Genomic DNA, 11,639 nt, shown 5'->3' on the forward strand with positions numbered 1-11,639 from the left:
TATATATATATATATATATATGTAATTTAGAAGAAATACAGAAGGTCCGTGTCCGACTGGAAACACAAGCTCAACATTGGTTCCGCTTGTGTTTTGGACACGGACCTTCCCGACCACGCTACTTATTTGGCTGTTGAAGAACATGAAATGCAAGTTTAATGCCACATATTCTTGCACTGCATGTTATTGTTGTCTGTATTTGAAGACATCACTTTTCCTGGTCACGGCTGCCATGATGCACGTAACGTCAACCGAGTTGAACTAATGCAGCCAAAAATAACACGTGCACAGGTGTGAAACGTACTCGTACCCATCCCTACCTGGAACTAGTCTGAGTGGAGGAGGTGATTCTGGTTTTCTAATGATTGGAGTGTGACAGAGGAACCTGTGACTTCCCTCTGAGATGTAATGAAAGACGCTCAGTAAAGTTCTGGCAGCTTTAAACTCTTCTTCAGTTGATTGATCGGTTGTGTTGACGTGTTGGCTCCAGACTCTCTGCACAGTGAGAGAAGCTGCAGCAGCTGGTTTCTCCTCTGAGCTCTGTGCTGTTTCTTTAAAGCTACAGCAGCTGCTGCAGAGACGCGGCTGGATGCGGCTTTTTAGCTTCTGACACAGTTAACGCCTGCAGACTCCACACACCTTTACCTGCACCTCACGTCGAGACAATATCACAGAGGAACCTGATGTCACCAGAAAAATGTCAGCTGATGTTATTGATCCATGTAAGCTAGCATTAACTAGCAAGCTAAGGGTTGTTAGCAGTCGGGTTGCTAGCAGTCGGGTTGCTAGCAGTCGGGTTGTTAGCAGTCGGGTTGCTAGCAGTCGGGTTGCTAAAAGTCGGGTTGTTAGCAGTCGGGTTGTTAGCAGTCAGGTTGTTAGCAGTCAGGTTGTTAGCAGTCGGGTTGCTAGCAGGAGTAAATATTAAATGGTGGATAAATCAAAGTATGAGTTAAATTTCTGTTGAGAAATCCATGAAAACGTCACAGTTGATGAATGATTTGTGAGTCGAGCAGCAACAGGTTCATCTTCAGGGTTTTAAAATGATGGTGTGATTAAATATGTGATTATTGATTAACTCTCAATTACTAACTTACATTTAACATCACCACAGTCCAAGTATCCTGACGTTAACGTGAGTTATTACGTTTTTATGACACAGGATCGTTTCTTGTCATCGACCACGTCCTCACAATATTCACCAGATGTGTCTCTGTCTTTACAGGCGCACACACACATGCAGGAAATGCATACTGTACACACACACACACACACAGACACACACACAGACTCCAGGGATGGAGCTATGCAGCCTCAGGCCTGTTCTGATCCTCCACTGTTACACACACACACACACACACACACACACACACACACACACACACACACACACACACACAGTCTAATTAACAGGCCTCTCTCCACTTGGCTTCCCTCTCTAATTGGCTCACCACTTCTTTCCATTAATTATGCTCCATTTCATATTCCCTTAATGAGTCTGGCTCCGCCTCCCTGCTTTAGCTCTAATTAGCAGCGGCTTTAAGACTCACAACAACAACAACAACCCCCCCTCCATGTGTCGATGTGCTGATGTGTGTTTGTCCCTCTGCAGCACCCGTACCCGTCAGAGGAGCAGAAGAAGCAGCTGGCTCAGGACACCGGCCTCACCATCCTGCAGGTCAACAACTGGTGAGTGTGCGGTGCTGCCAACCACACACTTCTTACTCTGACCCCGCCCCAAGGCAACCTGAGGCTAATGATTTGAATGATTAATTCCTGCGGGGTCGCCCTGTCTCCAAATACCCCCCCAATTACAGTTACAGAGAGGGGGAGGAGGGGCTTCACTGGAGAGGTAATTGGAGCATGGGGGGGGGGACCTGTGGGATGTCCTGTTTACAGACGCATTTCAGAAACATCACAACAATTTCAGACAGCTGCTTTTAACTCATGAAGAAGAGAAATCCTGGTCCTGGTCCTGGTCTCTGATCCTGATCCTGGTCCTGATCCGGTCTAACTGGATCAGGTATCAGTGATCAATAAACTTTATAGTTTCACTAAAACAACGAATCAGTTCTTCTTCTCTGCTCTCTGGAGCAGCTCACGGCCTTAACCCTGATTCTGCAGATTCAGAGTTACTGTGTGTGTGTGTGTGTGTGTTTGTGTGTGTGTGTGTGTTTGTGTGTGTGTGTGTGTGTGTGTGTGTGTGTGTGTGTGTGTGTGTGTGTGTGTGTGTGTGTGTGTGTGTGTGTGTGCGGATCCTCTCCTTGTGTTTCTCTTCTTCTGCTAATTTCCCTCTGATCTTCCATTTTTCACCTTCTCTTCTCTCCTCCTCTCTTTGTGTCTTCTCCTCATTTCCTTGTCTCCTCTCCTGTTTCCTCCTCTCTTGCCCCCTTCTCTCCTCCTTTCATCTCTCTCTCTCTCCCCTCCCCATCCTCCTCTCCTCCTTTCTTCTTCTCCTTCCATCGTTTCTTTCTGACCATATTTTTTTTGGTTTGTCAGCGTCTCCATGGCAACAGCATGAAGTGTAGTTTCTGTAAATGTATTCTCTCAACTCTTTTAATTTTTTTCCCGTCAAACTTTGATCCTGTGTGTGTGTGTGTGTGTGTGTGTGTGTGTGTGAGTGTGTGAGTGTGTGAGTGTGGGAGTGAGCGTGTGAGTGAGTGTGTGTGTGTGTGTGTGTGTGTGTTGGGGGGGCAGTTGGTGTAAATGGCATTTTCATGGCAAACAGCTGGACTGGTTTATTTAAACACTGCTGTGGAGGAGTGAGGCGGGGGGGGGGGGGGGGGGGGGGGGGGGATACTGACCTGCGAATGACTCTGAAGTGGGCGGGGCTTAGCAACTGTTTAAAAAGCAGTGGGTTGGGGAGTGTGTTAGTGTGAGTGTGTGTGAGTGAGTGAGTGAGTGAGAGAGTGAGTGAGTGAGAGAGTGAGTGAGTGAGAGAGTGAGTGAGTGAGAGAGTGAGTGAGTGAGAGAGTGAGTGAGTGAGAGAGTGAGTGAGTGAGAGAGTGAGTGAGTGAGAGAGTGAGTGAGTGAGAGAGTGAGTGAGTGAGAGAGTGAGTGAGTGAGAGAGTGAGTGAGTGAGAGAGTGAGTGAGTGAGAGAGTGAGTGAGTGAGAGAGTGAGTGAGTGAGAGAGTGAGTGAGTGAGAGAGTGAGTGAGTGAGAGAGTGAGTGAGTGAGAGAGTGAGTGAGTGAGAGAGTGAGTGAGTGAGAGAGTGAGTGAGTGAGAGAGTGAGTGAGTGAGAGAGTGAGTGAGTGAGAGAGTGAGTGAGTGAGAGAGTGAGTGAGTGAGAGAGTGAGTGAGTGAGAGAGTGAGTGAGTGAGAGAGTGAGTGAGTGAGAGAGTGAGTGAGTGAGAGAGTGAGTGAGTGAGAGAGTGAGTGAGTGAGAGAGTGAGTGAGTGAGAGAGTGAGTGAGTGAGAGAGTGAGTGAGTGAGAGAGTGAGTGAGTGAGAGAGTGAGTGAGTGAGAGAGTGAGTGAGTGAGAGAGTGAGTGAGTGAGAGAGTGAGTGAGTGAGAGAGTGAGTGAGTGAGAGAGTGAGTGAGTGAGAGAGTGAGTGAGTGAGAGAGTGAGTGAGTGAGAGAGTGAGTGAGTGAGAGAGTGAGTGAGTGAGAGAGTGAGTGAGTGAGAGAGTGAGTGAGTGAGAGAGTGAGTGAGTGAGAGAGTGAGTGAGTGAGAGAGTGAGTGAGTGAGAGAGTGAGTGAGTGAGAGAGTGAGTGAGTGAGAGAGTGAGTGAGTGAGAGAGTGAGTGAGTGAGAGAGTGAGTGAGTGAGAGAGTGAGTGAGTGAGAGAGTGAGTGAGTGAGAGAGTGAGTGAGTGAGAGAGTGAGTGAGTGAGAGAGTGAGTGAGTGAGAGAGTGAGTGAGTGAGAGAGTGAGTGAGTGAGAGAGTGAGTGAGTGAGAGAGTGAGTGAGTGAGAGAGTGAGTGAGTGAGAGAGTGAGTGAGTGAGAGAGTGAGTGAGTGAGAGAGTGAGTGAGTGAGAGAGTGAGTGAGTGAGAGAGTGAGTGAGTGAGAGAGTGAGTGAGTGAGAGAGTGAGTGAGTGAGAGAGTGAGTGAGTGAGAGAGTGAGTGAGTGAGAGAGTGAGTGAGTGAGAGAGTGAGTGAGTGAGAGAGTGAGTGAGTGAGAGAGTGAGTGAGTGAGAGAGTGAGTGAGTGAGAGAGTGAGTGAGTGAGAGAGTGAGTGAGTGAGAGAGTGAGTGAGTGAGAGAGTGAGTGAGTGAGAGAGTGAGTGAGTGAGAGAGTGAGTGAGTGAGAGAGTGAGTGAGTGAGAGAGTGAGTGAGTGAGAGAGTGAGTGAGTGAGAGAGTGAGTGAGTGAGAGAGTGAGTGAGTGAGAGAGTGAGTGAGTGAGAGAGTGAGTGAGTGAGAGAGTGAGTGAGTGAGAGAGTGAGTGAGTGAGAGAGTGAGTGAGTGAGAGAGTGAGTGAGTGAGAGAGTGAGTGAGTGAGAGAGTGAGTGAGTGAGAGAGTGAGTGAGTGAGAGAGTGAGTGAGTGAGAGAGTGAGTGAGTGAGAGAGTGAGTGAGTGAGAGAGTGAGTGAGTGAGAGAGTGAGTGAGTGAGAGAGTGAGTGAGTGAGAGAGTGAGTGAGTGAGAGAGTGAGTGAGTGAGAGAGTGAGTGAGTGAGAGAGTGAGTGAGTGAGAGAGTGAGTGAGTGAGAGAGTGAGTGAGTGAGAGAGTGAGTGAGTGAGAGAGTGAGTGAGTGAGAGAGTGAGTGAGTGAGAGAGTGAGTGAGTGAGAGAGTGAGTGAGTGAGAGAGTGAGTGAGTGAGAGAGTGAGTGAGTGAGAGAGTGAGTGAGTGAGAGAGTGAGTGAGTGAGAGAGTGAGTGAGTGAGAGAGTGAGTGAGTGAGAGAGTGAGTGAGTGAGAGAGTGAGTGAGTGAGAGAGTGAGTGAGTGAGAGAGTGAGTGAGTGAGAGAGTGAGTGAGTGAGAGAGTGAGTGAGTGAGAGAGTGAGTGAGTGAGAGAGTGAGTGAGTGAGAGAGTGAGTGAGTGAGAGAGTGAGTGAGTGAGAGAGTGAGTGAGTGAGAGAGTGAGTGAGTGAGAGAGTGAGTGAGTGAGAGAGTGAGTGAGTGAGAGAGTGAGTGAGTGAGAGAGTGAGTGAGTGAGAGAGTGAGTGAGTGAGAGAGTGAGTGAGTGAGAGAGTGAGTGAGTGAGAGAGTGAGTGAGTGAGAGAGTGAGTGAGTGAGAGAGTGAGTGAGTGAGAGAGTGAGTGAGTGAGAGAGTGAGTGAGTGAGAGAGTGAGTGAGTGAGAGAGTGAGTGAGTGAGAGAGTGAGTGAGTGAGAGAGTGAGTGAGTGAGAGAGTGAGTGAGTGAGAGAGTGAGTGAGTGAGAGAGTGAGTGAGTGAGAGAGTGAGTGAGTGAGAGAGTGAGTGAGTGAGAGAGTGAGTGAGTGAGAGAGTGAGTGAGTGAGAGAGTGAGTGAGTGAGAGAGTGAGTGAGTGAGAGAGTGAGTGAGTGAGAGAGTGAGTGAGTGAGAGAGTGAGTGAGTGAGAGAGTGAGTGAGTGAGAGAGTGAGTGAGTGAGAGAGTGAGTGAGTGAGAGAGTGAGTGAGTGAGAGAGTGAGTGAGTGAGAGAGTGAGTGAGTGAGAGAGTGAGTGAGTGAGAGAGTGAGTGAGTGAGAGAGTGAGTGAGTGAGAGAGTGAGTGAGTGAGAGAGTGAGTGAGTGAGAGAGTGAGTGAGTGAGAGAGTGAGTGAGTGAGAGAGTGAGTGAGTGAGAGAGTGAGTGAGTGAGAGAGTGAGTGAGTGAGAGAGTGAGTGAGTGAGAGAGTGAGTGAGTGAGAGAGTGAGTGAGTGAGAGAGTGAGTGAGTGAGAGAGTGAGTGAGTGAGAGAGTGAGTGAGTGAGAGAGTGAGTGAGTGAGAGAGTGAGTGAGTGAGAGAGTGAGTGAGTGAGAGAGTGAGTGAGTGAGAGAGTGAGTGAGTGAGAGAGTGAGTGAGTGAGAGAGTGAGTGAGTGAGAGAGTGAGTGAGTGAGAGAGTGAGTGAGTGAGAGAGTGAGTGAGTGAGAGAGTGAGTGAGTGAGAGAGTGAGTGAGTGAGAGAGTGAGTGAGTGAGAGAGTGAGTGAGTGAGAGAGTGAGTGAGTGAGAGAGTGAGTGAGTGAGAGAGTGAGTGAGTGAGAGAGTGAGTGAGTGAGAGAGTGAGTGAGTGAGAGAGTGAGTGAGTGAGAGAGTGAGTGAGTGAGAGAGTGAGTGAGTGAGAGAGTGAGTGAGTGAGAGAGTGAGTGAGTGAGAGAGTGAGTGAGTGAGAGAGTGAGTGAGTGAGAGAGTGAGTGAGTGAGAGAGTGAGTGAGTGAGAGAGTGAGTGAGTGAGAGAGTGAGTGAGTGAGAGAGTGAGTGAGTGAGAGAGTGAGTGAGTGAGAGAGTGAGTGAGTGAGAGAGTGAGTGAGTGAGAGAGTGAGTGAGTGAGAGAGTGAGTGAGTGAGAGAGTGAGTGAGTGAGAGAGTGAGTGAGTGAGTGAGTGATACAGTTCATATATTATGATTCTGGATAAACAGGAAGTGACGTTGAACTAGTCTGAGTGGCGGAGGGATACGACCAGGAGGAGGTGCTTCTAGTTTTCACTCTGTATTTCACAGCACTTCCTGTTTCCTGTTCTGCTTCAGCTTTAAACGGTTTTAGTTTTGAAAACAGCACTTTGCTTTCAGATCCTGACGCTGCACAGGCCGGTCCAAGACATTGACCCCCCCCCCCCCCCCCCCTCGCCCTTTCTTTCACTCCCTGAAAAGACTCCTCTGGCTTTTGTTTTCCTGAAAAGGAAACTGGGGACGTCCCCACCTTTTTTTCTTCAGAGAGAAACCCCCCCCCCCTTTTCTGACAAGTTGAAAATGGAACCATCTAAATTGGGGGGGGGGGGGGGGGGGGTGTTGTGTAGGGGACATAAATCAAGTGGAAACACAGACTTTCACGGCGGGGCGGGGGGTCGTGGGCAGTTCAGAAGGCTTTAAGATGAGGAGGGGAAGGGCGGGGGGGCACAGGAGGTGTTGGGTCATAGGTCACACATACCAGGATCATGGCTTTCAAAAGTGTACTTAGAAGGGGACATGTATGAACGCACCCCCCCCCCCCCCCCCGATTTCAGGTATAATAATCTCACCTGTAGAAACAGTCGACCGAACTCCAGGATTAAAGATTCAAACTGCAGAAACATGAATCACATCGACGCTGCTCAAAGCTGTTTCTTCTTCTTCTTTGTTTTATTTAAAGTGCTGACCCATCCGAAGAGAGGGGGCTCTGAGCCTGTCTTCTGATTGGCTCACTACTTTCTGAGTGATCCAATGAAAGTACAAATACAGCAGATGAGTTTCACCAGCTGATGAAAACAAACAGTTTCAGCTGTTGAACTAAACCGTTACCTAACCCGCTAACCCGCTCATCTGCTAACCCGCTCACCTGCTAACCCGCTCATCTGCTAACCCGCTCACCTGCTAACCCGCTCACCCGCTAACCCGCTCACCCGCTAACCCGCTCACCTGCTAACCTGCTAACCCGCTAACCCGCTTATCTGCTCACCCGCTCATCCGCTCACCCGCTCACCCGCTCACCCGCTAACCCGCTAACCCGCTTATCTGCTAACCCGCTCACCCGCTCACCCGCTCACCTGCTAACCTGCTAACCCGCTAACTGTTTGAGCTGATAAACCGTCGTCGTGCTCCGTCATGAACATTTTCATATTTTCTATCAAACATAATGAATTTTTTCCTTCAATTCTTCCAAAACATTTTCTCTGTAAAGAACAAACTCAGCAGCCAGATGTTCCACTGGACCGACAGATGTTCTCTGAGCTTCCACATGAAGCAGGGTTCATGTATTAGACAGGAAACATCACGTATGATAGAAACTTCAGATGTGGAGTGTGTGGTGAGGCATTCGATGTCCCTCGGTGAATCAGAGCTTCACGTCTCTGCGTGTCCCGCTGACCAGACATCTTTTATTTCCTCTCTTCTTCTCCTCTCGTCCTCAGGTTCATCAACGCCAGGCGGCGGATCGTCCAGCCGATGATCGACCAGTCCAACAGAGCAGGTGAGTCCCGAGCGTCCAGGTAGCTCCAGTCACCAGCGCACAGACACTTTGATGCTTCAAGTCAAATTCAAAGCTCGAGGAAATCTTAATCTGGCGAGCTGTAAAAGTGATCAGAGAAATCTTCAGATCAATTCTTAAACCAACAGAGAAGAAGAGACTTGATGTCGCCTGTTAGCACCAGTGAGAAGTTGCTGGATTCTGGTCGGAGGTGATTTATGGTTTATGTTCCCGTCGAGTCCTTTTCCAGATCAGGGTCAGAGAGTTCTGGTTCTGGTTCTGGTTCTTATGTTGTCATGACGTTGTGTTCGGAGCAGAGCTCCTTCACTTCAACAGACCGGGGGCCGCGGTCACGCTGAGTGGGACTGATGGACTGAACTGTTTTTATTGGTCTTTACCTGCGTTTTCTTAAATGAGCTTATTCAGTTCCCGTCACCCGTCACCCGTCCTGCACGGTGCTGTTAAACCAGAAACACTGTGGAGACTAAAGAGTGAAGCAGCATCTGAAATAAGTTTTAAACTCTCTCTGATGAAGCGTCTCACCTGGAGGCTCCGACACTTTAACAGCAGAGGCCTGAGGATGAGTTAGCATGGTGGCTAGCAGCTCACTCTCTCTCTCCTTGTTGAGTCTTCAGTCGGAACAGAAAGACAAACTGGACTGTTGCTGGAAAAGGAGTCGATCTGCTTTAATTAGCAGGTTTACCCTCATTAAAGAATCTGCTCGTACCTGATACTGTTGGTGGAAGAGGTGTGGCCTATGCAGAGGAGTGTGTTTACCTGCTGGTTGTGAGTCTTTTCCTGGTTGGATAATATTCAACAGTAGAAGAAGAAAGCAACTATGACATGTACCACTGTCATGACTTTTAATTTTATTATTAAAATCATATTTCTTGTTTGAGTGACTAAGAACAAAGTGGTTTCAGTTCAGGACCAACACGTCATGAGGAGTTGAGAGCCGCAGGTCTTCCAGGTGTCTCAGGTCTTCCAGGTGTCTCAGGTCGTCCAGGTGTCTCAGGTCGTCCAGGTGTCTCAGGTCTTCCAGGTGTCTCAGGTCGTCCAGGTGTCTCAGGTCGTCCAGGTGTCTCAGGTCGTCCAGGTGTCTCAGGTGTCTCAGAGGTGGAGGAGGATTACCTGATGGAACAGAAGCAGGATGCTGCAGTGGGACTCCTGAGTTGGAGTGGACCCAGAAGCTTAAGCTGCAGGATTGAATGGCCTCAGCAGGATTAGCTCCAGACAAAGATGCTAATCGCTTTGACTGGACTCTCCATTGAACACTTTAACCTGGGATTAAAACAAATGGGAGCCCAGCTAGAGCGGGGGCTAAAGTCCCGCTAGCCTTTTGGCCCCTAAGCTTTGTTAGCATTAACCCCGGGGGCTGACTCCCAACCCCCCTACCCCCGGCGACTGAGGAGACTCTCTTCACCCCCCCCCCCCACAACATCTAATAATCTACAACGGAAACAGCCACAGACTAAACAGGAGCTTTAAACACATCAGAGTCTGTGATCTTGTCGTTTCCCAGCAGCATTTGAACGCAGCATCTCAGGCCTCCGTAGATTTTCCTTCTTGACCTCAGAGGTTCAAACAAAAAACCAGATCTCACTGTCACTTTAACAGATTTATTAGCAGTGATAATTATAACTCTCATTATTGTGTCAAGGCTGAGTGTCTCCCTGGTTCCTCACCCCCCTCACCCTCTCTCACCCCCCCTCACCCTCTGGGTTACGCTGCAGGTGTCGCCTGTGAAGATTGAACCTTATAAACCACATGAAAACATAAAAACACAGGTTTCAGTTAAAGCAGTTTGTATCGCAGTGATTTATTTGAACTGAATATTGATTTATAAACGTGAAGAACTGAAGTCGTTGTTTCCTTCTGCCAGAGACGAGCTGAGTGTCTGTGACGGACAGCAGCTGTCAGCCCCTCCCCCTCCTCTCAGTGTGAACGTGACGGTGAGATAATGAAACAGTCGTTTCCCTCTCTGTCCGCAGTGAGCCAGGCGGGACCGTACGGCCCAGATGGTCAGCCAATGGGAGGCTTCGTCATGGACGGACAGACACACATGGGAATCAGACCACCTGGTAAACACACACATTCTTACTGAAGGGTGATCACACAGAAATAAACGGGTTCATGTCAGGACTCACACTCCACCTATGAAGCTGGTTTATTCTTAGCACCAGGGGCTAACAGAGGTGCTAACAAAGGAGCTACCAGGGGTGATAACAGAGGGGATAACAGAGGAGCTAACAGAGGGGCTAACAGAGGAGCTAACAGAGGGGCTAACAGAGGGGCTGACAGAGGGGCTAACAGGGGATAACAGAGGAGCTAACAGAGGGGCTAAAAGAGGAGCGAGTGTGTGTGTGCGTGTGTGTGTGTGTGTGTGTGTGCGTGTGCGTGTGTGTGTGTGTGTGTGTGTGCGTGTGCGTGTGTGTGTGTGTGTGTGTGTGCGTGTGCGTGTGTGTGTGTGTGTGTGTGTGCGTGTGCGTGTGTGTGTGTGTGTGTGTGTGCGTGTGCGTGTGTGTGTGTGTGTGTGTGTGCGTGTGCGTGTGTGTGTGTGTGTGTGTGTGCGTGTGCGTGTGTGTGTGTGTGTGTGTGTGCGTGTGCGTGTGTGTGTGTGTGTGTGTGTGCGTGTGCGTGTGTGTGTGTGTGTGTGTGTGCGTGTGCGTGTGTGTGTGTGTGTGTGTGTGCGTGTGCGTGTGTGTGTGTGTGTGTGTGTGCGTGTGCGTGTGTGTGTGTGTGTGTGTGTGCGTGTGCGTGTGTGTGTGTGTGTGTGTCAGGTCCTATAGGTGGGATGGGGATGGGTGTGGAGGGACAGTGGCACTACATGTAGCACCAGCACCACCCTGCAGCCAGAGGAGCCGCCCAGCGACCCAGGACACCACGGTGAGTGACTCCAGTCCAACAACAGTCAGTGTGTCGATGCTGAAAGACAAAGAGACGAAACAACCACAGAAGCTGCGTTTCCACCGCAGGAACCAGGGTCTAACTTTAGTTCCGGGGGAATCGGGGGCGTAGTACTTTCTAAAGGTTCAGGGACTCTGGGGGTGTGGCCTGCAGTGCTGAACATCACGGTGAAACAGGTCGGGGAGAAGGTAAAGAAACTGAAGCAGGACTTCAAAATAAGAGAAAATTTGAGTTGAATCTAATTTTTTGAACTTCAATTAAATGTGTAGACTCAATGATGAGGAGCCCCTGGTTGTCTGGGCCCCTGGGTGTCTGGGCCCCTGGGTGTCTGGGCCCCTGAGTGTCTGGGCCCCTGAGTGTCTGGGCCCCTGAGTGTCTGGGGTTCTGGGTATCGGCCCCTGGGCAGTGGTCCGCTTGCTTGATCTCAAACCACAAACCGTGCGACATGAAGAAGAGCGGACAGACGCTGTACGACGACACGACGTCAAACCGTCTGTGCTGCTCTTCACTAGTTAAAGCAGCTCCTCTGATTTAAAGGTCAATTAATCCTCTGAGATCCTCTTCATGTTCCGTCTAACGAGCTGATCATTAGTGAGAGACGCACAACGCTCTCATCTCTTTATTTGATTACACAGAGTCCAATTACTCCGTAAGCTGTTTGTATTACTGGGGGGGGGGGCGGTGAATACAGCGCGGGGAGGGAGAGATTAGGAGGGAGGACGTTTACGGGT

General features: G+C 49.5%; 1 protein-coding gene across 4 annotated transcripts in view; it reads left to right on the forward strand.

Annotated features, from left to right (window-relative positions):
* The window catches only part of LOC111237565 (homeobox protein Meis1-like), a 36,603-nt gene that overhangs the window by 17,319 nt on the left and 7,645 nt on the right, over positions 1–11,639 (forward strand). Inside the window, exons 9-12 of one of the 4 annotated variants that reach the window (XM_022766703.1) lie at positions 1,610–1,686; positions 7,946–8,004; positions 9,993–10,082; positions 10,782–10,881. In XM_022766703.1, coding sequence (XP_022622424.1) covers positions 1,610–1,686; positions 7,946–8,004; positions 9,993–10,082; positions 10,782–10,834 — 279 coding nt within the window. In that variant the 3' untranslated portion in view covers positions 10,835–10,881. Of the gene's footprint in view, positions 1–1,609; positions 1,687–7,945; positions 8,005–9,992; positions 10,083–10,781; positions 10,888–11,639 lie in introns of those variants that run through there. The other 3 variants (XM_022766701.1, XM_022766702.1, XM_022766704.1) reach the window with 3 other exon arrangements.

Source organism: Seriola dumerili, unplaced genomic scaffold (genome assembly GCF_002260705.1).
Source record: "Seriola dumerili isolate Sdu_G_001 unplaced genomic scaffold, Sdu_1.0 BDQW01001001.1, whole genome shotgun sequence".
In the NCBI taxonomy this organism is placed as follows: domain Eukaryota; kingdom Metazoa; phylum Chordata; class Actinopteri; order Carangiformes; family Carangidae; genus Seriola; species Seriola dumerili.